The 26,582-nt window shown below is 36.3% G+C and overlaps 1 protein-coding gene across 6 annotated transcripts in view; it reads right to left on the minus strand.

Annotated features, from left to right (window-relative positions):
- fgd5a (FYVE, RhoGEF and PH domain containing 5a) overlaps positions 1-26,582 on the minus strand; it is a 71,967-nt gene that overhangs the window by 15,692 nt on the left and 29,693 nt on the right. For 4 of the 6 annotated variants that reach the window (XR_012387127.1, XR_012387128.1, XM_021479796.3 and 1 more), the window contains exons 6-12: positions 21,064-21,212; positions 20,606-20,762; positions 2,947-3,037; positions 1,847-1,897; positions 1,683-1,741; positions 855-926; positions 638-706 (exon numbers count right to left, since the gene is read on the minus strand). Coding sequence is in view for 4 of the 6 variants with exons in the window: in XM_021479796.3 (XP_021335471.1) it covers positions 638-706; positions 855-926; positions 1,683-1,741; positions 1,847-1,897; positions 2,947-3,037; positions 20,606-20,762; positions 21,064-21,212 (648 nt within the window). In the remaining 2 variants the exon portion in view is untranslated. Of the gene's footprint in view, positions 1-637; positions 707-854; positions 927-1,682; positions 1,742-1,846; positions 1,898-2,946; positions 3,038-20,605; positions 20,763-21,063; positions 21,213-21,682; positions 25,142-26,582 lie in introns of those variants that run through there. The other 2 variants (XM_073916629.1, XM_073916628.1) reach the window with 1 other exon arrangement.

The raw sequence follows: 26,582 nt of genomic DNA on the forward strand, positions 1-26,582 counted from the left end.
CAAACAGTAGTCGATCCACCCATTCGAGAGGATGTAAATAAACACTAGTGAAAAAGATGTACATTATAGTAAAAATGTACAGAATGGCAAAAACGGCCCAAACAAATAAAACTTTCTTTAAAAAATGACAAATTATTAAACTATAAATTATAAAAAGCTGCTAGCACTCTTGATCATGAAGGTGTCTGAATGCAGATCACAATCAATTAACAGGTAATCATTTAGCTTTTCAACAAATGACCATTCAGTGCATTTAAAGTCTACATGGAATCCAAATTTGCTGTGTTTATTTTGCTAGCGCACATTATTAATCTTTAGGTTAACAATATATCCCTGCAAATTTAACCACTTTGTTTTGGTAATCTTGAATCAATATATAACCCTTGGTTCCACTTTGGAATGGCAGCCCTTCTCTGATGACATCAGTTTGACTGTAAAACATGGTTAGTCACAGCCCTTCTACTATTAGTTTGCTGCAAGTAAAAGATGGAGGAGGTTTACAATAACCCCCACCCCTTACTCAAAATTTAATGTCAGTTGGAAATACGTCATCAAACTGAAATAAAGGTCTGAAGCAACTTCAGGTTCACATGGACTTTAAGTGCACTTTTAAAATTATAGAAGCATGACAAGATACCAGGAAGAGATGTCTGGGCTGCCTGCTTTTACGAGAGACCTTCATCAGGGTTCCCTCCTTAACAAATACCTGCAAAACACACAGATTCCAGAGGCCAGGTGAGTTATATGGCTCCACTTAAACCTTATGTCTAATAACAGTCACTGATCTTTCCGGTTTTAAAGCCAGTAAAAACAGAAGTAAAACATAAACATACAGCATATGAAGCTAAATTTACCCTTCCAGGTTGAAGGAGGTCTCTTTTTCCTCTTACACTGTAGTCGATGTGGACCAAACGAAGCAGGTTCTCCTGCAATAACAAGAGATAAAGAGAATTTAAAAAGTGGAATACAGTGGCTAAAAAAAAAATATTAGCCCTCCTGTTTAACAGTGTGCAGAATTTTTCATAGTATTTCCTATATTTTTTCTCCTTGAGAAAGTTTTATTTGTTTTATTTCGGCTAGAATAAAAGCAGTGTTAAAGTTTTTTTTAAAAACATTTTAATGTAGATATTATTAGCCCTCTCAAGCAATGCTTTTTGATTGTTTACAGAACAAACCATCATTAAACAATGATTTGCCTAATTACTGTAACTTGCCTAATTAACCTAGTTAAACCTTTAAATTGCTCTCTAAGCTGAAGAGTAAAAGGTAGTATCATGAAAAATATCTAGTAAAATATTATTTATTATCAGCATGGCAAAGATAACAGAAATAAGTTATTAGAAATTAACTATTTCTAATTATGGCCTTCTTTCCATAAAGCAGAAATTAGGGGGAAAACTATAAAGGGGGGGGGGGGGGCTTAATTAAGGAGGAGGGCTGTTAATTCCGACTTCAACTGTATATGTAGAAGATGAAAGTGTTTATTTATCATACATTAATAATAAAAAAGGAAACTATAATAGTATATAACACAAGGACTCTGCGTCTGTGTGTGACTTTGTGCGTGTGTGCTGATTTCTCACTGCTATCTTTGTTTCTGGACACCTGGGACACTATGACATCATTTCCCTGTTTTCATCAACAATACAGCATGTTCTCACACACACAGAGAAACCACTCACCCCGTGTTTTAGATTGTCATTAACCTGGTCTGCGACCTCTGACACGATTACCAGCGCAGCTGTCGATAAAAATATTTTTTGCAGTCATAAGCACAATTAGTGTTTTCCTAGTTCAAGCATGCTCAGAGTTCAACGCTGTGTAAAAAGAAGAAAATAGGACAGACCTTGTGTGTCTTCATACTCTTTCGAATCAGGGGAGAGGTTGTTCAAGTAGTCTGGAAGAAATTAGATTAATAAACTGATTAAATGGAATCATTGTCTTATGTTTTCTGAACAAGATCCCACACAAAGTACAAACAACCTGAAGGTCGAAATGAGAACAGCATGTTTCATGCACACTTTTTTTTTTTAGTTTGACATATTAGGGGCTTTACTGACTTCTCTGTCATTTGTAGTAACATTTTGGTCACTTACGTATGGCATACACAAAAGGACGACTTATTTGATATGTCAATGAAGAATAAAGCCATTATTTACTGTTTGTTTTTCACATTAAACTTCCGTCATGGTAGATTGTAATCATCAACGGTTATGAAATGAGATATTACTCATGAGTGAAATACTGACAGCAGATCTGATGAGTCAGCAGCGAAAACGGCTGTTTCAAACCACAACATTAAGTTTAATCATAAAATGTGTAAAAAAAAGTTTTATTATTTAGTTATTGCATTTTCTGTGCATTTTGATCGAGTTTGATAAATATGTTATAAACGAACCCCTGTCCAGTATCTTTACAGTATATACAGTATAGTAGACATGTTTACATTTCCATCATTCATGAATATTAAGTCATTTCATCTGTTATATTTTAACCATAATTTCTGTTCTATCACATAAATTTAATTTTTCTGAACACATTTTTATTTTATACTTCATTTTTAGTTTTTACTAAATGTATAGATCCTTTGTAATGCATATTCGCTTTTTAGCTTTATTTTTCATACTTTTTCAGCAAAACATTATTTCAGTTGATATATTTTCAGATTTTTGTATTATTTAATTTTATTTATTTATTCACTTAGATTGTTTAGGATTTTCAAATAAAACATACATTTTATTTTATTTCAGCTTTAAATTATTTAAAAAATGTTTTAACTTTAACTTTAGCATTATCCATATAGTTGCATGTGTGATTTAGTATGATTTAAAGCTCATATGATGGTCATTTGGTTTTTCTTTAAGGACAAGAAAACTGAATTGCACAATGAAAGCAAACCACAATTACCACAAAAAAAATCAGGAAAAATGATGAGCCAGTACTCACCTGTAAGCAGCATGCGGTATTGAAGAATACGCACAATGACCCGGAGCAGCTGATGTTTCAGAGGAACAAGAACTCCTTCTGCATTCTGTGTCTGGAAAATACACAAAAGCATATAAAAAAATGGCACTTGAAACATAATATACAATGCATGAAGACATATTATAATTGTAAAAGCATGTACACAAATGAAGGACAATAAAAATATATATAAAAATAGTAAATATCACACTATACTGAAAACAGAAGAAAACATTCATTCATTTTCTTTTCAGCTTAGTCCCTTTATTAATCAGGGGTCGATGCAGCGGATTGAACTGCCAACCTATCCAGCATATGTTTTATGCAGAGGATGCCCTTCCAGCTGCAACTCAACACTGGGAAACATCCATACACTCCTGCATTCACACTTTTACACTATGACAAGTTTTAGTTTGATTCAGTTCACCTATAGCAATTTTTTGGACTGTGGAAGAAACCGGAGCACCCGGAGGAAACCCACGCCAACACGGGGAGAACATGCAAACTCTACACAGAAATGCTAACTAACCCAGCTGGGGCTTGAACCAGCGACCTTCTTGCTGTGAGACGATCATGCTACCTGTAGCGCCACCGTGATGCCCAGCCTGATCTCACGAGAAAACGTAAGTATTTTACGTTTTGCCAGTTTAGTGGCTAATTCGTACGAATTTGTACGAGTTCAGTCGTACGAAATGGTACGATTTTAAAAAGGAGGCGTGGCACCTGACCCCACCCCTAACCCCAACCGTCATTGGGGGATAAGCAAATCGTACTAAATTGTACGAATTAGATCATACGAATTCATACGAATTAGCCACTAAATGAAAAAGTTACGAATTGTTGTGATGCCACAAAAGTAAACAGTAAGTGAAATTTATCAATTTTGTTTGGCAAGTTTTTGCTCTGATGCTTTTTAAAGTAAATTTTATGTATGAAAGTCAAATTTGATTAAGTTGCATAAAAGTGAAATTGTTGGGTAATTTTTACTGAGTCGTTTGTAGCTTAGTTCGCAACATTCGACTTGTAAGTCATTTTACTCACTTTTTGTTTTATTCCAGCCTGAATGGAAGTATTAATGTAGAAATTACAATTGTTTTTCAGTAGAATTTAATTGAACATAAAATCTATATTATTATTTTTTATTAGACTAATTATTTTATTCATTGAACTAACGCAGAACTTACCTAAAATAAACCATTTTTTGTTCACCAAGTTATTTTACTAACTAGTTTATTTTTATGCTTTCTTTATGATACGACTTGTAGAAGCTGCTATTTTGGATGTTTTTAGATGACGTCACAATGGTAAAGTAAGAGATTTCGAAATCTCTGTAAAATTCATCAATGAATAATTTTAAACAGAATCTCATAATTATGGTAGTTCTATAAAACATTCATTTTCTTTTCAGCTTAGTCCCTTTATTACTCTGGGGTCGCCACAGCGGAACGAAGTGCCAACTTATCCAGCATATGTCTTACGCAGCGGATGCCTTCCAGCTGCAACCCATCACTGGAAAACATCCTTGCGCACTCATTCACACACTTACTCTACGGACAATTTAGCTTAATTTATTCTACCCAAATCGCCTATAGTGCATGTGTTTGGACTGTGGGGGAAGCCAGAGCACCCGGAAGAAACCCACGTAAACACAGAGAAAACATGTTTATATTTTAAAGATTTCTACAACATCTGAAATGGGTTATTCAATTATCTGGCCTCTCTAAACTTGCCTTTTAGAGAGCCTACTTTACCTTGATTGGTCTGAAGGCCACAGTCTCTTGTAAATGTTCTGCTTGTGGCATGATTCAGAATTCAGTCTCTTATTACCATACTCTATCTGTCATTTCTGCACCTGAAGCTTCCTCAGCACATGTAAAGCACTTGCTTTATTGGATACATTTGAGTTTTCATTTTTCAGAAGTTCAAGTAAAGTATTTTTTACCAAACTAAACTACTCCAGATCTCATTAGATGAATGCTGCACACCGTTGCTAGTGAGGAGAGACCCCTCATATGATTGTATAGCGCTTTGAGTGTGACAATACACAATAAAATGCGCTATAAATGTACATTCCATCCCATTTATCTACAACTAGCGTTTGAGGGTCAAAGACCTTATTTGTTAATCAAGTGTCTTTATGCAAATGATCATAAATCTGGACTGGAATTATTGACGAATCACTTCAGGCAGAATCACTTCTTCCTTTTGGCAAACAATAAATCATTTATCCTGCACTTTGATCTTTGAAACTAGATAATTTTACATCTGCAAACAGCTATACTGTATTCCACACCCCAAAAAAGCATAATAAAATGATAATACTGTATATGTGTGTGTTTTCCCCCAAAATACCTGTGCTCACTCTTGACCCACAAGAACCAGTATTATAGATCACAATGGCGCCATTTAGAAAAGGCATATTCCAAGGTTATTCACTGACCTTCCCTTTTCCCCCTTCACAAAAACCTGAGTACGCCTCATTCCATCCAATTCCATCCCAATTACATCATTCAGTGGGAGAAAAAGTGAGCAAGTGAATCAGTCAAACACGCAGTGAGAAGAAATCAATCAAGGCCTAATTGACTTTGACAAGTCATTGTTCTTGCAAGCTCTGAGGAGCCGGAGGGGACGTCGAAGGTCAGCAGAGGGCAGATAAGGGGCAACTTTAGACTTATAGGCATTCAGAGACACAGGACAATGCCTGAGATCTTCAGTGAGGAAAAGAGGTGCCCGCCAGTGACCTTGTGAGGAGAGCAACTGGAGGGAGTGTTTGCTTCCAGATAAAGGAACACAGGCGGTGATTGTCCAGTCTGCACACCTGCTTCAAAATTATTTTCACAAAACCTCTGAAATACACCCCCTGGCTTTTATCTCTTTCACACCAGCTCTCTTTGTTTTTCATCATCATCGTGCTAATAATTCACCAACACATTCCCTTAACTTTATGTTCATTCTTTCATAATGACACAGATCTGTTATTTGAATGATGCTTTGTGATGTTTGTGTTAGATGTACTATAATCATATCATACAGAAAGGATATTTGCCAATCCTGAAGTGGTCATTATACGGATACACCCTCCCTCATAATCAAGGGTAAATAAAGTGCAAATTTATGGCCCAACTTAGTTCAATATCTTCTGACGTATTAAATAAAAAATATATATTGTGTAAGAAAATATTTAAAACCAGGTGTAAGGTTCAATTGAATTTCAGATCTACTGAAACACTAACTTTTTATTTTATTTTTTTAACGAACCACAATATTATGAAACATGCAGATGTTATAGAAAATGTCCATTCAATTATATATATATAATATATATATATATATATATATATATATATATATATATATATATATATATATATATATATATATATATATATATATATTTTTTTTTTTTTTTTTCATAAGAATCAAACTTTATAAAACAGTTAATATTTAAAATATTCAGTAAAATGCACTATATACAGACAAACAGACAGACAGATTTATAAATTATTAATTCATTTTCTTTTTAAGTCCCTTTTAATCTGGGGTTACCACAAAGGAATTAATTGCCAACTTATTTAGCATAAGTTTTACACAGCGGATGCCCTTTCATCTGCAACCCATCACAGGGAAACACCCATGCACTCTCATTCAAACACATGCACTACGGACTTACCCAATTCACCTATACCACATGTCTTTGGACTTGTGGGGAAACCAGAGCACCCAGAGAAAACCCACACGAACACAGGGAGAACATGCAAACTCCACACAGAAACGCCAACTGAACCAGTCGAGGCTCGAACCAGTGACCTTCTTGCTCTGAAGTGACATTGCTACCCACTGCACCATCACGTTGCACTGATTAATAAATGATCTTTACATAAAAACTACATTTTTATTTAAATTAAACAAAACTACACAAAGACATTTTGAAAATCTTGTAAGATTACAGTAAGCCTAAAATTAAACCTATAGTGTAAAAACAATACTAATAAATTTAGTATTACTTTCATAGACTTTTATTTTGATTGGTTACAAAACTGGACGACATATTGACTGTTGTTGCCATTGAGTGTCATACAAGGTGCATCCCAAATCGCATACTTATAGACTATTCTATGCTACCTCAGACTGATTGCTCCACGTAAAATATGCATTTAATCAACAGTAACCACACCTCTACTTTCATTTGATTAAAGAAATGCGACTGATGTGAAACACTTTTTCTGCTCAGAGTTTACTTTTTTCAACTACAAGCGTACAGTGTGCAACGGCAAAAACGTGAGGCACGCAGGGCGCCACAAAACGCTCGTGGTCATTGGTAAACCATTCAAAAGATGCCCCTTTCAACTCAAAGAGCACACAGTGATCAGGCCCTTATGCAGCCAAACATTAAAAAAATATACAATAATAGTTTTTAATCATTTAACTAATACTATTAATCGATTATCTGTAGTCGAAATGCACCTTTTTGGTTATCAGTTAATCGGTTATTATGAGCATCCCTAATAGCGACTGTCTCCATATAGTCTAACAAGCTACAATTGTAAAGGGCAATTCAAATTCACACTGCAAGAGCCTATATTTAAGCACTTTTAGGTTTTGCAATAGCTTTTCTCACTCTTTAAATCTCATTATCGTGCACCTGTGCTTCATTATCTCATTACTTCCTGACCATAAAGCCTGTCAGACTCCAGCGTTTAAACCCAACATACCTCTATTGTTAAAGCCAGTAGAACTAATCAACAGCCTCATGCTGAACACTTGCACCAAACTGCAATTCAATTGACATTTGTGCTGAAGAAGTGGCCGGTCTTTGTGTAACTGTGCACGGGTGGATTATAGAGCTCTCCAGTCAAATTGGGACGGGGCCAGAAGAAGCAGCAGCGGCTCGTGCCAGAGAACAGACAGGCTACACAAATCAGGCGCTGGTCCGGCTGAAGCAGCGTCTGTCTGGACAGCTCATTTAATTGAGGCTTGTTTAAGAAGGCTGCTTGGCTAATTAGCTTTTATCCGCCTCATTGCCCAAATGCCAGATGAGTGTGTATGTGTGTCAGTGTCTTGTTCTGCCTTTATCTTGTCCTTTCCACCTGTACAATTCAAGAGCAATTCAAGACGCACATGCAGACAAACACCATTTTTATTCATAGTGAGTACATGAAAATATATATATATATATATATATATATATATATATATATATATATATATATATATATATATATATATATATATATATATACACCGTAAATAGCAATTAGTTGACTTTATTTATAAAAAAGTAAAAATTTTAAAGTTACAATTGGTTCACTTACATTCTTTATAAGTACAGTCAACTTGTAGCTTTAAACGTAATTGATTTACTCGCTTTTAGTAACTAATCACCTTTTACAGTGTATTTAACAGTCCTTTCTGGTTCTTAAATCTGATTGTCTAGAAGCCATGTAATTATTATTATTTTTACAGTAATCACTGCAGTCCTCCAACAGTTTCACATTTGTGGATGACTATTCTCACTGTAGTTTAGCAAATACTGTTAATGTTATCTATTTTGGTTAAAAATATAGTGATTTAGATTTAAAATGTACTATTTACAAGGGTAACATCTATTTGACAATATGTTTTTTTATCAGTATTAAAATGTAAATTTTAGCACATCAGTGGCTATTTAACACTCACATTCACCACCAAGAGCAGCATTAGCACTGACACTTGTTCTGGAGACTGATGTATCTCTCTACAGAGGTTAAACACAAATTTTACGTTTTGGCTATACTTAATGTTGATATTTGTTCATTTGTTCTATCGGATCCAGAACAAATCTGAATGAATTCAAAGTTCTCTTAATATAAATTAATTGCTAAGTGAAACTTGGGCCACTGCTATATTTACTAATTTGCCAAGCTACTATATATTGTTGCTTGTTATACAGGGTGGGCTATTTATATGGAAACACCTTAAAACATAATGGGAATTTCACAAGAGAAACAATGGTGTGCTTGGTTTTAACATAACTTTATTCTTTCATGAGTTATTTACAAGCCCCCTTGCATATACTGATGTGCCACAAACAGGACGTTAATATCACCAACCATTCCCATTTTATTAAGGTGTATCCATATCAATGGTCCACCCTGTATATTATTGTTCAATAAACGTTTCACATAAATAATACCACCTGAATATTTTTATTTATTTAGAGACTTGTGATATCTGACTATTGTGTTCAGTATTACACATTTATTTCAGTATTACACATACATCAAAATGTAGTGTTTAAAAAAAAAGAGAAAAATAACATATTATTCATTCGTTTATTTTTCTTCGGCTTAGTCTCTTATTTATCAGGGGTCACCACAGTGAAATGAACTGCCAACTATTCTGTCATATGTTTTGATGCTCTTCCAGCTGCAACCCAGTACTGGGAAACACCCATACACTATCTATTTCATACACACACTCATACACTACAGTCAATTTAGTTTATTCAGTTCACTTATAGCGACCGTGCTGCCTAAATAAAATTACTTCAAAACAAAAAAAATTCATAACCACTCAAAGTTTTTGGCTGAATTCACCTATTCACGTCTGCATTGGTCACTCCTACAGTAAATCTGCATCATTTATTTTAAAGTGACATGCTGAGGACTAAAGGGGCATGCTATAAAAGCTTCTATAGAACGCTCAATACAAACACGAAAACAATTTATTTTCTTTTGTTCTTGTTCACAAAACCCCACCTTTGTCTCCTTCCTTCTTACACATTCAACACATAAACACACACCCTGATACTTACAGTATAAACACACACACACACACACACATACGTTTGTAGTGAAAACCCTCGTAAACAGCGTAGCTGAACAGGGTTTAATCCTATCAGACCACAGAGGTGATCAGATCAGCTACTGTAGATACTTCATCTCTGTCATCAGCCCAGCACGCGCACACACACACACACAAAATGAGATTACACAAGCTCGGGTCCAGAGAAGAAAAATCCTAATGCATGCATTGACCTCAAAGCATCCACTATGTCCTTAATGAAAAAGCTGAGATACTGCCGGTGTATTTGATCATAGGAAATGCCACATCAGTGAAACCCATGTGTCTACATAACAAGAAAAATATACTAGCCATGTCTGTGGATAAAACAAAACATTCCCTGTAGAATTATTTGGATACAATTTAATTAATTTTCCTTCAGCTAACTTAAATTAACAGACTCCTATTGAACTTTTATTTGACTAAAAATAAGAGCAACTACTGAACAGGAATAACTCTGAGCTCATGTGCAGCCCCTTTATTGCGGCAGAGTTACTGCCTGCCTCACTTTGTGTTTTCAGTGTGGCTGTATGTCAGATCCTAACACAAATTAAGTGATAGGCATACATGAAATACATCACCCATCATATGAAAAGTGAGGACATGTGTGGCGAGGGGGCGTGGCCGAGAGCCGTGGGAACGGAGTGAGGCCACTGCGCAAGTGGATACACCTGCGGTGCGCACCTGCTTCGGATCCCACGGTAGGAGCTCTGGACGATAAAAGGAGGAACTTTGGCAGAGGAAGCCGAGAGGGGACCGGGCCCGGACAAATTTTACTTTTGCTTTCAGTTTGACGGCAGTCTCCGTGAGGAGCTGCCGTCCGTTTGTTTTGGTTTAGACGGCAGTCTCCGTGAGGAGCTGCCGTCACTGTTATTAAGAAATATTTTAAAACTGTATCGGTTCTCCACCTCCTTCTTCCCGGCGGCCAAAGGGGCCGTAAACTTTATTACAACATATAATAAAAATGTTTATAATGTGTAAAAACATTTTAATAAAGCATTACATTGGTAGCATACGCTGAGTGAGCAAATGGCACACACTCAAGCCAGTTTGCGAGGGACTGCGCAATCTAGTGTGAAGCACAGCTCGGTGCTGCCTCACCTTGTTCCCTACACTGTATTTGAACAGGAAATATGCAAAATACAGCGATGCTGATTATAACATGACAGGTGAGGCACTGCCCTGACCACACGTCCCTTCATTAAAAAGCAATTAGTTACTTCAAAAAAGTGAGTATTGCTTTTAAAGATGACAAGTTGGCTTTACTTGAAAAAAGTAAAAAAAAAATTTTAATTTAACATAACTTTTAACATTTTATACACATTTGAATAATTATGCACATACTTCAGTTACTTTTTTTTACTTCAGTTTAAGTAAGCTCAATTATAAGTATATAAAGGTGTAAAGGTATACATGTATTAGTCCCAAACACCACTGTAAAGGGTCCCAGTTGGGTTCATGCACTCCGACAATGAATACAGTTAGTCCACACAAGCCAATCAATGGAGATCCACTGCTCTGGAACTGACATTAAGGAGCGCTGCTGTGTGTAAAAGTTTAAATAGTTTTATCTTAACACGACATTTAAAAAAATGAGAGGCTTGTGTGTAAGGTGCTGCAGAAGATGCGAGTGTATAATGGTCACACATGTCCGCCAAACCATGTTTACATTAAAAAAAACTATTTATATATAAGATTCTGTCTCATCTCTAGCAAAAACAAGTCAGTCTGAGTCCCTTCTGACTAAAACTGACATAAAAGGGCAGTTGAACCCACTGTTACTTGCATTTCTGTAGCTGCTTATCACAAACACTTCATCTGCCTGTTCAAAATAAAGCCCTGAAGATTTGTTTCTTATTACTGTTTTACCAAACCCATACATAGGGCTGGGCGATAATTTAATATCGATAATTATGAAGATAAATAATTTTCTGATAAAACGATAATGACAGTTTGATAATTGCTCGATAATATTTACGCACTATACGTAACGCTGCACAGGCATTTTGCAGCCTGTCCTTCCGAATGCCGCACGCAGTAAACAAGTGTACAGCCATACAGTGTTAGTTGCACTTGAAGGAGTAAGAAAAAAAGTCACAAACATTGTTGACAAGAAACATCACTAGACTTCAGTAGTCTTGAGCTACATAGTTTTTTAATCTGACACAAAACTGAGCAACGTGCACTGCTAACTGCGCAGATGACTCGTGTAATCAAAAGCAGGTTTGTCAACATGACAAACCAGTTTCATCGTTTAAAACAGTACCACCATTATGAAGATGCTAAGAAATTACTGACCTAAACAAGCGTTGGTAAATCAGCGCAACTACCCAGCAGACTTACATGTCATCATTTTCGAAAGCTGTGCCTCACGAAAAAAAAAACCCAGAAAAGAGAGAAGATTTGACAGACAACACAATCTCAAACACATCTCACTGAACACTTGATACTTGCTGTAAACTACAGGCTGCATTATTTAAGGGCATATATTACGACATTGATAGGATCTTTCAAGCTTATGTTTCATTTTTAAAATTAGGATATTTGTTTTGAAATCTGTAACACCACTATTGTCCCTCATCGACGGTAAAACAACCAGCCTATATATAGTTAAAGGACATAATCACTGAGGAGAAATCAGATGCTCAAGACATAATCTTTAAAATAATGACATATTAAAAATGCAGCAAATATATGACAGAGGTTTACAACAGCAGTGGAATATTATATAAATCCTTATTTTCCACGGAGCGAAGCATCATTCACCTGCAGTTATTTAAGATGGGCACAAACTAAATATATATCTTTTTGCAACAAATTTAGTTTTTTTGATGTATATTTTGTTGGTCAATTATCTACATCATAAACAAAAAGAACGAATAACATGCGAAGCTCTGTAAAACAAGTCTGCTTAATGCTTTAGCGCCAAAACAATCCATCAAACTGTTTTCACAGTTTCAGTTTAATTCGTTTAAAGAAGCGGTTTGAGCAGCATGAGCTGGACAGTCTTTACAAGCTACAGCACTGACAGATTTCTTAGTTTACCTCGGAAGAATAAATTCGGTCTGAAGGATGGTAGAGCGCAGAAGCTTGTTGTGTTAATGGAGAGGCTCTCAGCATGTCTCGTCATAATGTGCGATTTATAAAATGAGAATCTGCATAGGCCTATTCGTGTCAGTCTGTCAGACAAAATTGGTTAATACACACGTGGAAATAACAGAGATCTGCGCACAACAGGGTTTTATGCGTTCCCCAATATGCAATGTCAAGATGCAAGATGTCACTTGATAATGTAATGCTTGGATGCGTCTCGCAGCGCAAAGCATAACTAAACCTTTAAATGTCCACACTTAATCAGTCCAATTCATTCGAAACTGAAAACTCTGTTACACCTTTTACTTGTTCCAAACTTGATTTATTTTTTTCTTATGTTGAACAATAATATACAATAACATGTAGGTATTGGCTTTGGTTGTTGAAAACTTGAACAGTAAATGCTGAATTAAGATTGTTCTTTTGTTTATTATCTTATTATTTTTATTGTCAGACAGCTAAACATTTAACAAAATGTGATAAATCAGCTGCACAATGGGATGCAGAAAATCCTATTAAATTGATAGATATAAAGCTTTTACATTTATCATGATAATTATCGATATTGACCGATATAAAAAAAATTATCGTGATTGTTTTTTTTTTGCCATATCGCCCAGCTCTACCCATAAATGTATTTTCATTCATTCATTTTATTTTCGGCTTAGTCCCTTTATTAATCTGGGGTCGCCACAGCAAAATGAACCACCAACTTATCCAGCATGTTTTTGCAGCGGATGCCCTTCCAGCTGCAACCCAACACTAGGAAACACCCATACACTCTTACCTTCAAACACATACACTATGGCCAATATAGTTTTTTTATTCACCTATACTGCATGTGTTTGAACTGTGGGGGAAACCGGAGCACCCGGAGGAAACCCACGCCAACACAGGGAGAACATGCAAACTCCACACAGAAAAGCCAACTGACCCAGCTGGGGCTTGAACCAGTGACCTTCTTGCTGTGAAGCAATTGTGATAAGCATGCCACCATGCTGCCCCATACATGTATATTCATACATTTTTTCATTAATATTGAAAACATTTTGCTTAATGATAATAAAGAAGAGAAAGCATGCTTGAATGGGATAATGCAATAACATTTAATCCATAAATCAGACACAGTTTAAATATTATTTAATTTCTAATGTTGTTCGTTTTTCAACAAACAGAACTGATCTGCAATGCTGACAATGGCAGCATACATTGATAGAGTCAAGCGTGAGTTTAAACTCCTGACTTGTCCACCTTCAGGCCCCGATCAATAAAACAACTGCATCTCCTCCCATTTAATGAGCTGAGAGAAGCATCACAGCACAGATTGGCTGAATAAAACCAGTCAGCGCAGGCTAGACTAATGGCTGGCTGCTTAAGAGAAATGTTGTGTCTGTGTTTACATGGTGCTGCACCACTGAGAGTCAGCTCTATTGGTTTCATTAGTGCGGAGTGACCAGAGGCAGTCGCTGATGCTCAGTACATACATCAGCCAGTCAAAGCCTATCAGAGTTACTGACCTGCACTCACGATGAGCACTGAGAAAGCACCTTTCACACCTAGACCTGAAATACATTTGGTTCAGATGCTCCGGGAAGAATAATATCAGCTGTTATAAGCAGAAATTACATCTTAAGGCAAGATACTGCAGGCAAAAAGTTTACTGCAGGCATAGTTTATATGCACCTGTAAATGTTTAGATTTTAAGGTGCTTATAATGTAAAGAGAATATCCAAAAAACACTTTTATGCGTTCATTACACTTCATCAGTCTGTGCCTTTAGATTTGAATTACAATACATTTTATTATTTTTGACAGCTGTACTGTCAATCCTGCTCACTCCTTACTTTTCAACACAAGCTCATTGGGAATATGTGCCCAGGGCTACAATTTTGGGAAAATGTAAATGGGTGTCCTGGCATACTTGTCTGTCTGTAGGCAACAAACACTACAGGGTGGTATGATGCCACTGGCAATAAAAATACACTACAGCTGACATTCACAGGGACAAACCATTGTAAGATAAAGACTTTACATGGTTGTTCACACAGAACTGGATAAATAGCAGCAAAACTACTTAAATACATTTAACAAACATGCTCATCTCCCTCCTTAGGGGTCGCAACAGGAAAATGAACTGCCAATTTATCCAGTATATGCTTTACACAGCGGATGCCCTTCCAGCTCAACCCAGTACTTGGAAACATCCATACATTGTCACATTCACACACACACGCACTAGGGCCAATGTAGCTCATTGAATTCACCCATAGGGCATGTCTTTGGACTGTGGGGAAACGAGAGCACCCGGAGGAAACCCACACAAACATGGGGAGAACATAAAAACTCCACACTGAAATGCCAATTGACCCAGTCGAGACTAAAACCAGCGACCTTCTTGCTGTGAGGCAACAGTGCTAACCACTGAGCTACCGTGTTTCCCTGTTTCAGAAACCAGGTAAAACAAAATTTGAAAAAAAAAAAAATCAAGATAAAAATTTTGTTAAAAAGCACATGGCCATGACATGCTTTTCTCTTTTCAAGTTTGCTTTTGAAAATACTTTAAGTTTAAGGGTGATGGTGAATTGATTGTGAGATGATAAATTGTGCACAACCAGCCTTGTCATCTCTAGGATGAGAAGGACATTTAAATGGCATGTACCATATGGGCAAAATAAAATATTTCAGATTCACAGATATGCACACAACACCCTCTACACTGTAAAAAATACTAGTTTTAAAGCTGAATCAAATTAACCTTATGAGTCCATTGAACTATTTTGTTAAACTGACTTAAAATAGGGTCATTTATCAATTTAAGTTAGAACATGATTAACTTAGTAACCCTGGGCAAGTATTTCCAATGAGCTTGAGTAGTAACTTTTTCTGATTTTGAATGTAATATTAAAAAGTGCACCCGTTGGTAAAGCTGCTTTGGAAAAATAATAGCTGCTTTGGAACAACAACAATTTTCTTCTTGAAAAAAGAGAAAGATAAAACAGACCTTGTTTTACAAATATTTGCGCAAAAACCAGCCTAAGTTTACAGATTTAAGAATAAATATACATACATTTGTACTTTTCAATGAGAGTAGCCGCATTTAAAGAACATTTGGCTTAATCATCCTTTCTTTTCTTGGTATACATTGAGGGTCCAGTTTTGAGTGTGCCACCCACAGAGGCGTCCCAGAATACAGATGCTCATGCATATTAATGAGGACAGCTGGCTTCTTGTCGTTGGTGATCCTGATCACCATTGAAATGTGTGGTCAGTGACTCCACCAATTAAATGATTCAGCGGAGTCTCTGCCATGAATGTAGAAACATTATTGTGAACTGATCGTGTTTTGAATTTACAAGTGATACTATTGATACCAAGCCTATTAGTCAATGCTACAAGATTCAATAAAGTTGATATCACAGCAAAAAGTAATTGTGCTATTGAACACTCACACACATTTTAAAATAAAACATGAATCTAAAACAAAATTTCTTCGAATGTTAGAAATAACTGAAGACCCAATCTACAATTGCTTTACATTTAGTTTATGTAAAGTATTTAAAATTATTAGGATTTCTTTTCAAAATCAAACTGGGTAGTGTATTACAGTTACAAAACAAATATTTAACAGAGCAATTGTTTTCAACAGTGACAATAATGCAATCAACAAAAACCTGAACATCAGAATGTATTTTTGAAGCATTATTTTTGACACTATTAACTAATACACATTATTTTTAATTTTGACACTAAAGAGGGTAGTAATAACTACTAAAAAAACAAGTTTTCTCATCACAGGAATGACTTAATTTTTTAAAGTTAAAATTTTTTTATATAGTAGTAATAATTTTTCACAATGTACTGTAAAAGTATTTTTTGTATCTAATAAATGCAAAAGGCTCTTTTTTTGTCAAAATACATTAACACAGATAACAATAATTATTTATTTTTAGAATTGTTTCTGAAGGGAAATGTGTCATTAAAGATTTATATTAAGTGTCACTAAGTTAAATATTATTATAGTTTAAATTTGTTATATATAAAGAAATATATAACATGCTTTCCGTTACATTCATTCTTCCATGGCGGGACGCCACGCCAAAATTCATCCTGCCACGGCTACATTACAGCTTCTCATTCTAAAGACTATTTTTTAATAGCGGGTAATAATCACACCAAAACGTATTAAAGGGTAAGTGAATTATAACAGCGCAAACTTTTCAGTAACCGTAGTAGTGCTGTGTGCTTTTTGTTTAACCCTTTAAAGGGCCATGAAACCCCCTCGTTTCAGCAGGGTGTTTTCACACCTCTACTTTGGAAAAAGTCAGAAAAGTGGGCGTGTCCAGCTCTGTTTAGGGGGAGTGTAGGAGGAAGAAAAGTGGGATGGTGTAGGAGTGTCTATTTGGGCACGCGCGAGTTTCAGAATCAAAATGCACACAGACACACACAGGAGAAAGTGATAGTGTTTAACCTACATGGACATCTGTAGTCGAATTATTTGCCAAATTATTAAATGGTGGACTTTAACTGCAGTTTGGCTCTTTCATTCAGGGAATTCAGTCATCTCCCTCGCAACAAACGAGATATTTGATTCGAGGAACTGCTCTAAGCGTGTATTTTTCATGCAATGTTTGATACCGCACGGCGAATAAGAGAAAAAAAACTCAGCATTTCCCGGAAACTTAGATGCACACGACAGGTAGTGTCAGAAAGCCGCGTGTGTTATTCCGGTCACAAAATGCGGTAAAAACTCTACATGAGGTTAAAGTTTTGTTGTGGTGCTAACATGTTTACACTCGGTGCAATAGTTTATTCGATACGAATAAACTGAATAAACAAAGAGCACTGGTCGCTCACTTACCAAATCTGTAGAGACAGGACAATCACCAGCAACAAGAGCCGCGTCTTTATTAAGAGAAGACTAAAGCGAGTCAGGATCTCAGCGTTTGCAGATGAGAACAGCTCTCAGGTAAACAATGTTCCTCCTTAGACACGTAAGTTATTGTTGTCGAGCGTCGCGTACACTGTTAATCCACACATGAGTCTGCGCTCTCACAGAGAGAAAATGAAAACGAAACTTAACTGCAGCAAACTATAAAAGCAACACTTCACGCTTGTTTTGCCAAAACAACGTGGCGTCTATGCCGTCTAAACACTGTGAAAGTAATGAATATTAATGAAGTTGCACAATAGAGCGCGCTGATTGGTTTGAACCAAGTCTTACTCATGCATTAATGCAGCACACTGTAAGACGTAATAAGACACACTCTGGCACAACAACGCTATTATGTCATGACCGTGACGCAGCTTCAAAAATTCGTTTCAAACCGGAAGTACGAATTTTGCTTGAAATAACGCAAAAACAACCAATTTACACTTTTTTGTGAAATATAGGTGTCCTAATAGTGTGGGACAAATTTAATTAGTGTGTGTCCTAATTATGTGTCCTAACAGTGTGGGACACATATACCACTGTCAACAGCTCAAAAAATGTGTTTTGGTGTTTCGTGACCCTTTAAGGTTACGTGCTGACTGACTGTCTGGCTGACTGACAGGTGCGTGCCAGCAAACACTACGTATAGCCGTTCACTTTACTTCAGGACGCATTAATGCTACTCTGTAGGACTATTGGAGACATTCATAAATATTCCTAGCAAATCCAATAAATGCTGGAGACATACTCGTTACATAAACGCACTAAATCGCACTTCAGCAGCATTTATTTGAGCGGGCACAAGATCTGTGCGCTCTTAAAGTGGCTTATATTTGAAGGGCGTGCAAAAAGTTTTTTGAACGAGCAGAGGAAATTGGCGCGCAAGCAAAGAGATCCGCATGCTGTAGGCTATTACATAAATGCAATCTCGACTTCTAATACTGCACTCACGACATTTGTTACTGAAATAACGCCACAGGTCGATCTGTGTAAAAAAAAAAAAGGCCTGCTGCCACAGCTGGAAAAAATCCTAGAGGAAACACTGTATAAGAAATTTAACCTATAATAATATTTCATAATTCACTATGCATAAAAACACAAAACTTAATTATCTGTTACCACACTAGTTATGAATAAATAATAATTATTATCTATCACCATTGCTTCCCACAGGTTTGAAATATACAGTTGAAGAATTATTAGCCCCACTGAATTATTAGCGCCCCTGTTTATTTTTTTCCCCAATTTCTGTTTAATGGAGGGAAGATTGTTTCAGCACATTTCTAAGCATAATAGTTTTAAAAACGTATTTATAATAATTGATTTATCTTATCTTTTCCATGATGACAGTAAATAATTTTATACTTGATATTTTTCAAGACACTTCTATACAGCTTAAAGTGACATTTAAAGGCTTAACTAGGTTAATTAGGTTAACTAGGCAGGTTAGGGTAATTAGGCAAGTTATTGTATAACGATGTTTTGTTCTGTAGATTATCGAAAAAAAAATTGCTTAAAGGGGCAAACAATTTTGTCCCAAAAATGGTTAAAATAATTAATAACTGTTTTTTTTTCTAGCCAAAATAAAACAAATGAGACTTTCTCCAGAAGAAAAAATATGATCAGACATACTGTGAAAATTTCATTGCTCTGATAAACATCATTTGGGAAATACTTAAAGGAAATCAAAATCAAAAGGGGGCTAATAATTCTGACTTCAACTGTACTTGCGGTGGAAGCCTGATTGAAACATACATAAATGGCACATAAATGGTTAACTACATGTGGCAAAGAAAAATAATGTAATTTTTGATAATATTTTTATTTATTATGACACTGTTACACACTGTTTCTTTTTAAAGTTTTTTTTAATACTGTTGAAATGAAAAAAAGAAATCCACTATATTTCTTACTTTTATGCTATTTGAGAGCCATGTGCACCCACTGACAGGTAAAAGCTGCTGCTGATCGCTCGGTTTCTCTCTTGTGTTCAAATTTCTTATTTGGCATGATATTTTGAACTGTATTGCCAAAGCATTTTAGATAAGTATAAAATAAGTAATATATTACCACCAAATTTATAAAATATACAGCAAATAAGAAATAAATTACAGATAAAAAGAATAAACATAATTTAAATAAGGCAAATTAGTTGATGAAGCATTTAAGGCTGAACACACTTTGCAGCCAGTTTAGATGTCATTACTTTCTCTGCGAATTAATAGTAAAGTTTTTCTGAGTTTTTTTGTTTAAAGAATTAATTATTTAATGTTTCAGCAGTCAACTGCAAAGCCAAGCGAAAGTATAGAAGGCTTAAATAAAAATGTAATGCAAAACAATCTACAATCAAACAGCTTAGAGATCGAAAGCAAAAGTCGAATACCGGACATTTTAGGAGACTCACACAACCAGCAGTATGAAATGAGTACAGTGAGAGTTCCAGTGTGTAATCGATCGCATATGTTTAGTTATCTTAGGCAGAAACAAAACTGTGTAAAACAGTGATGAAAATAATAATAGTAAACAACAAAGTGTCACCAAATGGGCAGCGGTTAATATACCTGGGTGGCTTGCCCAAGTAAAGTCTAAGTGTGGGAAGCGCTGATCACCATTTATGCCTTATCATGAATAATTTTTTACTATTTTATTTACCATTTTAAAATATAAGGTTATGTCTTGCATAAAAACATTTCAACAATTTTATGAGCCACTTAATGAGAGCTAAATATACATTAAAATATCACTACAATCATTAAATTGTGATCAACACAGATCTAAGTACATCTCAGAGCTCACCTCAAACTGTTTCACCACATCCTCGAAAGCTTGACTCTTTCTACAGCTCTCGTCCAGCACTGACATGCTGCGATCATAGTTGGAGATGTAGGTCGCAAAAGAAGAAAACTCAGCTCGGCGCGTTAATATCACATCAACCACTGTCGGACTGTCCTCCCTGAAGATGAATGACAAACAACAAGAACTTTTCAGAGGGCATCCAAGGACATTCATGCAGCTTTATAATGGATAGTGCTTCTGTAACATCACAGATAAGAGATCTGTGTGTGTGTAAAGTAAGAAAGAACCCATCAGCTTGTATGAATTTTTATGAACCTAAGGTAAGGAGATGCATGAATGTGAAGTGCATGCATTAGCACCATGTAAAAAATGCACATGTAATATATGACATGAGTATGTTCTTTTTATGGAGTGAGGATATGCATTAGTATGGTGTGCATCAGCAATGTGCTTCTCACCACTGTTTAATACGGGTCTCCAGCTCGTTGAGGATCTCGCTGTGTAAGCTGTATGCCTGAGGAAGAGTGCTGAAGATCTCATCCAGCTTCCCATTTTCTATCAGAGGTCCGTTATCATCTCCTCCTGACTCCACTGCTGCCCTGAAATCCTGCAGAAAAGAAGATCGGCATGAGGAACACTTAAAGCAAATATTTCTGAATAAAATGCATATTTATTACTCATAAATTTTTTTGATATTTTTTGATAATTTGAAGGCAAATAACAAAGCAGTAGTAACCTAATTTAACAGATGTTAATACTTAAGTTCCTAAGTTGGGTTGGACATAAACTAGTGGAGAACCATTGATATTGTGACTATTCTTGATTAACTTTTTCCTTCACAACAACGTTGTTTAAGTAGTGCATATACATACATGCACTCATTGGCCACTTTAATATATACACCTTAGACCCCCTTTTGCCATCAGAACTGCCTTTATCCTTTGTTGCATAGATTCAACAAGGTACTGGAAATATTACGCAGAGATTTTGGTCCATATTGACAAGATAGCATCACGCAGTTGCTGCAGATTTGCTGGCTGGTCATTGGCATGCCACCTTCAAATTCACTTAAATCACCTTTTTTCCCCATTCTGATGCTCGGTTTGAACTACAGCAGATCATCTTGACCATTTCTACATGCCTAAATGCATTGAGTTGCTGCCATGTGATTGGATGATTAGAAATTTGCATTAACAAGCAGTTGGCCAGGTGTACCTACTTAAGTGGCCAGTTTATTAGTAGAGTTTATTTATTTATTTATTTATTTATTTATTTATTTATATATCAACATGATCAATTTATTGAAGCATTTTTATGTTTTATACATAGTGAAATTATACTGAAATTCCTAAATCTATTAGGACTATTTAGCAGTGGATGTTTATGTGGTCATAAACCAATTAGGTAAAATTTGCTAGATTTTATTACTTCCAGACAAGAATTGAATGGAACAAGCTCGTAATCACAGCTTCATAAGTAGAAAGTTGAACAACTTCGATACTGCAGCAAATGAAGACAGTATAATTCCTGACTCTGGTTTTGTTCTTTGTATAAGGTATTAAACGCTGCTATAGCACCAGACACAGGACATTTCACTTTGAAACTGCTGTAAAACAACTTACTATATTAAACAGAGCATCATTTTGCCAGCTCCTTGTACCAAAAAACATATTTTTGCATCTGTTTTAACAATCCACCATTTACAATGAAGTGAAAATAAATAAATTCTATTTGCATTTGGCCAAATAAATGATTTACAGATCCTGCCTTATATGCAAATTTAACACTATGTTTAAAAAAATGACAGATATAATGCATTTTATTTGACTTAGTTGCATTTATATCTGTCAAGCTTTGACTTAATGCATCCCAGACCATGTCCTGAAGTGGTTGGAGCATACCTGTCAACCCTCCCATTTTTGCTGGGATTCTCCCATATTTTACCATTCATACCATTTAAATATTTTCCCGGATTTCTCCAATATTTTAAATCTTTCTATCAAAAGTGAAAGTAGCATCAAAGAGCCGATCGCAAATGTGATTCATTCATTCATTTTCTTGTCGGCTTAGTCCCTTTATTAATCCGGGGTCGCCACAGCGGAATGAACCGCCAACTTATCCAGCAAGTTTCTTGCTGTGAGGCGACCGTGCTACCCACTGTGCCACTGCCTCGCCCGCAAATGTGATATAATTGCAAAAGCTGTTCAAGAGAATCAACAGTTACACTTTCGCTTTAATTCAGTTAAAATTAGTATTACAATGGCAGCACTTGCTTCATTTCCATTAAAGCTATGCGTCGACCATCGCCCCTCATTTGCAACCTCTCAGTCAATGCATAATGGTGCTCACTGATGGACGCGCTCTATAGTGATAAACACACTGTTCCCAGATCAGCTTCTGTACACGTGACACGTGGACGCTTTGGGATTTAGGTGTGTTTGTAAACAGACAAACATACTTATTAATATGTAGACATGTCTGTTCTGGCGTGTTTTATTTTAAACACAAATAGTTTTGTCTTAAATGAGTACAAACAGTTACGAAAGTAATCGATTACCTTCATTATAGATCTGTGGAATTTTAAAGTAACAGCTCTACTATCAAACATTTTTAAAGTGACAGCTATTATCAAACAAAACAGTGGATTAAAATAAGAGATTTGCTGCTTCACTAAATAACTATAACTTTAACTATAACTAACTTTCATCAACATTCATTCATTTTCTTGTCGGCTTAGTCCCTTTATTAATCCGGGGTCGCCACAGCGGAATAAACCGCCAATTTATCCAGCAAGTTTTTACACAACGGATGCCCTTCCAGCCGCAACCCATCTCTGGGAAACATTCACACACACATTCACACACACACACTCATACACTATGGACAATTTAGCCTACCCAATTCACCTGTACCGTAGTCTTAGGACTGTGGGGGAAACCGGAGCACCCGGAGGAAACCCACGCAAAGGCAGGGAGAACATGCAAACTCCACACAGAAACGTCAACTGAGCCGAGGTTCGAAACAGCGACTCAGCGGCTGTGAGGCGTCAGAACTACCTACTGCTGGTTGAGGGGAGATGGGAGGGAGAGATCCCGCATTTTTACATTCCAATGTTGACCGGCATGGGTTTGAGCAATCAGTCTCGAATGCATTTCGAAGGGCATTTACACCTGCCCATTTCATAATCAGATAGCTATCAGAAAAAAGCATGAAGTGACCAGGTGTAATGAGCCCCATAGATTATTGTGGCAATGTCATCTGAAAAGGGCAGGTTTCGCAGAAAATCAGGTAAAGTCATGTATTAAAGCCTGTGTTGGATTATTAGCCTATTCAGTGGTGCATCTCTTGATTAAATCCCATCTATAACTTGAGCAAAATATTTATACTGTTCTGCTTTTAATTTGAGCACTTTTGATCCCCAAAAGGAGTTCAATCTACTGGACTGAGATCCAAGCAGCCATTAGAACAAAAACTTTGCCCACAATACCACCCATCAGAGGAAAGTGTCATTAGTTTGTGCCAAATATATTTGTTTAGGCTGTAACAGACAGTTTTATTGAGCAGCCATGAGCTGGTCTGCTCAGGGAACACTAGCCTCATGTCTTACGAGATCCAGAGAGGATTTATTTACTTGACCCACAATACATATGCATGTCATGTACTTTATGAATCACCTGGAAGGGGTAAAAACCTGCTCTGAAATTGTACACAGACAAAGTCATTAGGGAATTTGTGTCCAATATGAGGAATGTGATGACATAAAACTAAATCTGACATGCATGTGAACACAGACGTGTAAGTAGTCATGCCGGGAGGGGATATGCTGGAATTTCTTTCTGAGCTTCACACATGAATCAATGTGCATCGATCGCAGCCCTGTCAGCATTCGTCAATGCGCTCATAAATAACTCAGTGTAGTTATACAGTCCTCTTAGGTGCTATGAAACTTGTTTACTCCGATAGCTTCTCAATAGCTGAAACAAATTTCCAAATGTTTATTGTAATGAAAGTGCTTTGTTTTACTGTTGCCTTCTTAAGACTCATTACAGGTTTATTGCTTTCTTATAGTTCAACTAGAGTCAGATGCTTAAAGCAAGAATGAAATGAGCAGAGATACTGTTTTGTTTTTTTGTTGTCGTTAAAGCTTCTGCGTTTCTGTCTCAAATAAAGGAATTGCTAACAGTCTGGATGATCTGGAAATCCTTAGCTTTTTTGTATTATTTAGTAGCAAATATTGGCATAGCAGCATCTTTGCTATTCAATACACAACTCTTGGATTTTGTTCTTTTGTTAACTTGGTCTCAGATATTTCAATGCATATACTTTATTATATACATTGTTAGTACCAGGTTGGACCCTGTTTTGCAATTAGAACTGCCTTGATTCTTAATGCTATTGATTCAATGAGGTGCTATAACCACTCCTTAGAGATTTCAGTCCATATTGACACAATATTATTACACAGTTGCAGCAATTTGTCAGCTGTACATCCATGATGTCAATCTCTCATACCAGCACATCCCAAATGTACTCTGCTGGATCGATATCTGGTGACTGTGGAGCACATTTGAGTATACTGAACTGATTTACTTGTTCAAGTAACCAGTTTAAGATAATTTGAAATTTGCTGGAGGTATCACAAGTTAAGCACTGGTCAGAAAGAAATAGCCATAGTCTGCAATGATACCCAATCAGGCTTTGGAGTTTCAGCAATGTTCAGTTAGTACTCAGGATCGAAAGTGTGCCAAGAAAATATTCCCCACACCATTAGACCACCATCAGAATCCTAAATCGATTAATAGGATGGATCCATGCTTTCATGTTGTTTACACCAAATTCGCACCCTACCAAATGAATTTTTGCAGCAGAATTGAAGACACTTTGGTGTGCTGCTCTAGCACATCTGCTTTAGGTTTTAGCATGTTGTGCACTCAGAGAAGCTTCTGCAGACCTTTGTTGCAAGTTTCTTTTTTGTGTAACCATTGCCTTTCTATCAGCTGAACCACTCTGGCCATTCTACTCTGATCTCTGGCCTTCACAAGGCATTGTCACCCATAGAACTGCCAGTCATTGTATAATCCATGGTTTTTAAATGTTTTTTTAATAAATTTTTGACTATTCTCTGTAAACACCAGAGATGGTTGGCATGAAATCCCAGAAGATCAGAAGTTTCTGAAACACTCAGACCAGCCAATTTTGGCAACAACAGCAACCATGGCTGTATCCAAAATATGCCCCCCCCCCACCCTTAAATAGTGCACTACTTCACTGGTTCTCAAAGTGGGGGTCGGGACCCCCCGAGGGGTCATGTGACAATGAAAGGGGGTCGCCTGATAATTTCCAAAAATCTATTTATTTTTATTAAACCATAAGAATTACCATATTTTACCCATAACCTAGAAAAAATAGTAATTTATAATTGCTATATACTACTTTATATAGTTAATATAGTAGCTAATAGTTCTATTCAATTGCGATCGCTGGGGTAGTTACATTATGTTAAAGACACAGCATAGCTTCAGATGCAGCAGTTTGATATTATAACTCTAGGTTAAGCTTTCTGGGCCATTTACAGCCCTAAGATCCATTAAAAAAAATCTATGAAGAATAAACTATGGTCTTTGGTGTGTGTGCGCCATTGCATGCAAAGTTTCTGTATTTATAACCACCTTAGAGGATATTGGGGATCGCGAGCCACTGGCATTGTTATTTTAGGGGTCGCGAGCTGAAAAGTTTGAGAACCCCTGCACTACTTGATAGTGTCCAAAACCATAGTGGACGTTCTGCAGTGTACTTAATTCCAAAATGCACAGCAGTAAAGAGTAAACAACCAATATACACTCAATGGCTAGAGAATACCCGTAACAGACGGTGAGAGTTTGCATGCCAAATTAATTTGTTACCCACAGCAGAACCTTATCAATGTACATTGATTCATTCATTCATTCATTTTCCTTCGGCTTAGTCCTTTTATTCA

Source organism: Danio rerio, chromosome 11, assembly GCF_049306965.1.
Source record: "Danio rerio strain Tuebingen ecotype United States chromosome 11, GRCz12tu, whole genome shotgun sequence".
Classification (NCBI taxonomy): Eukaryota; Metazoa; Chordata; class Actinopteri; order Cypriniformes; family Danionidae; genus Danio; species Danio rerio.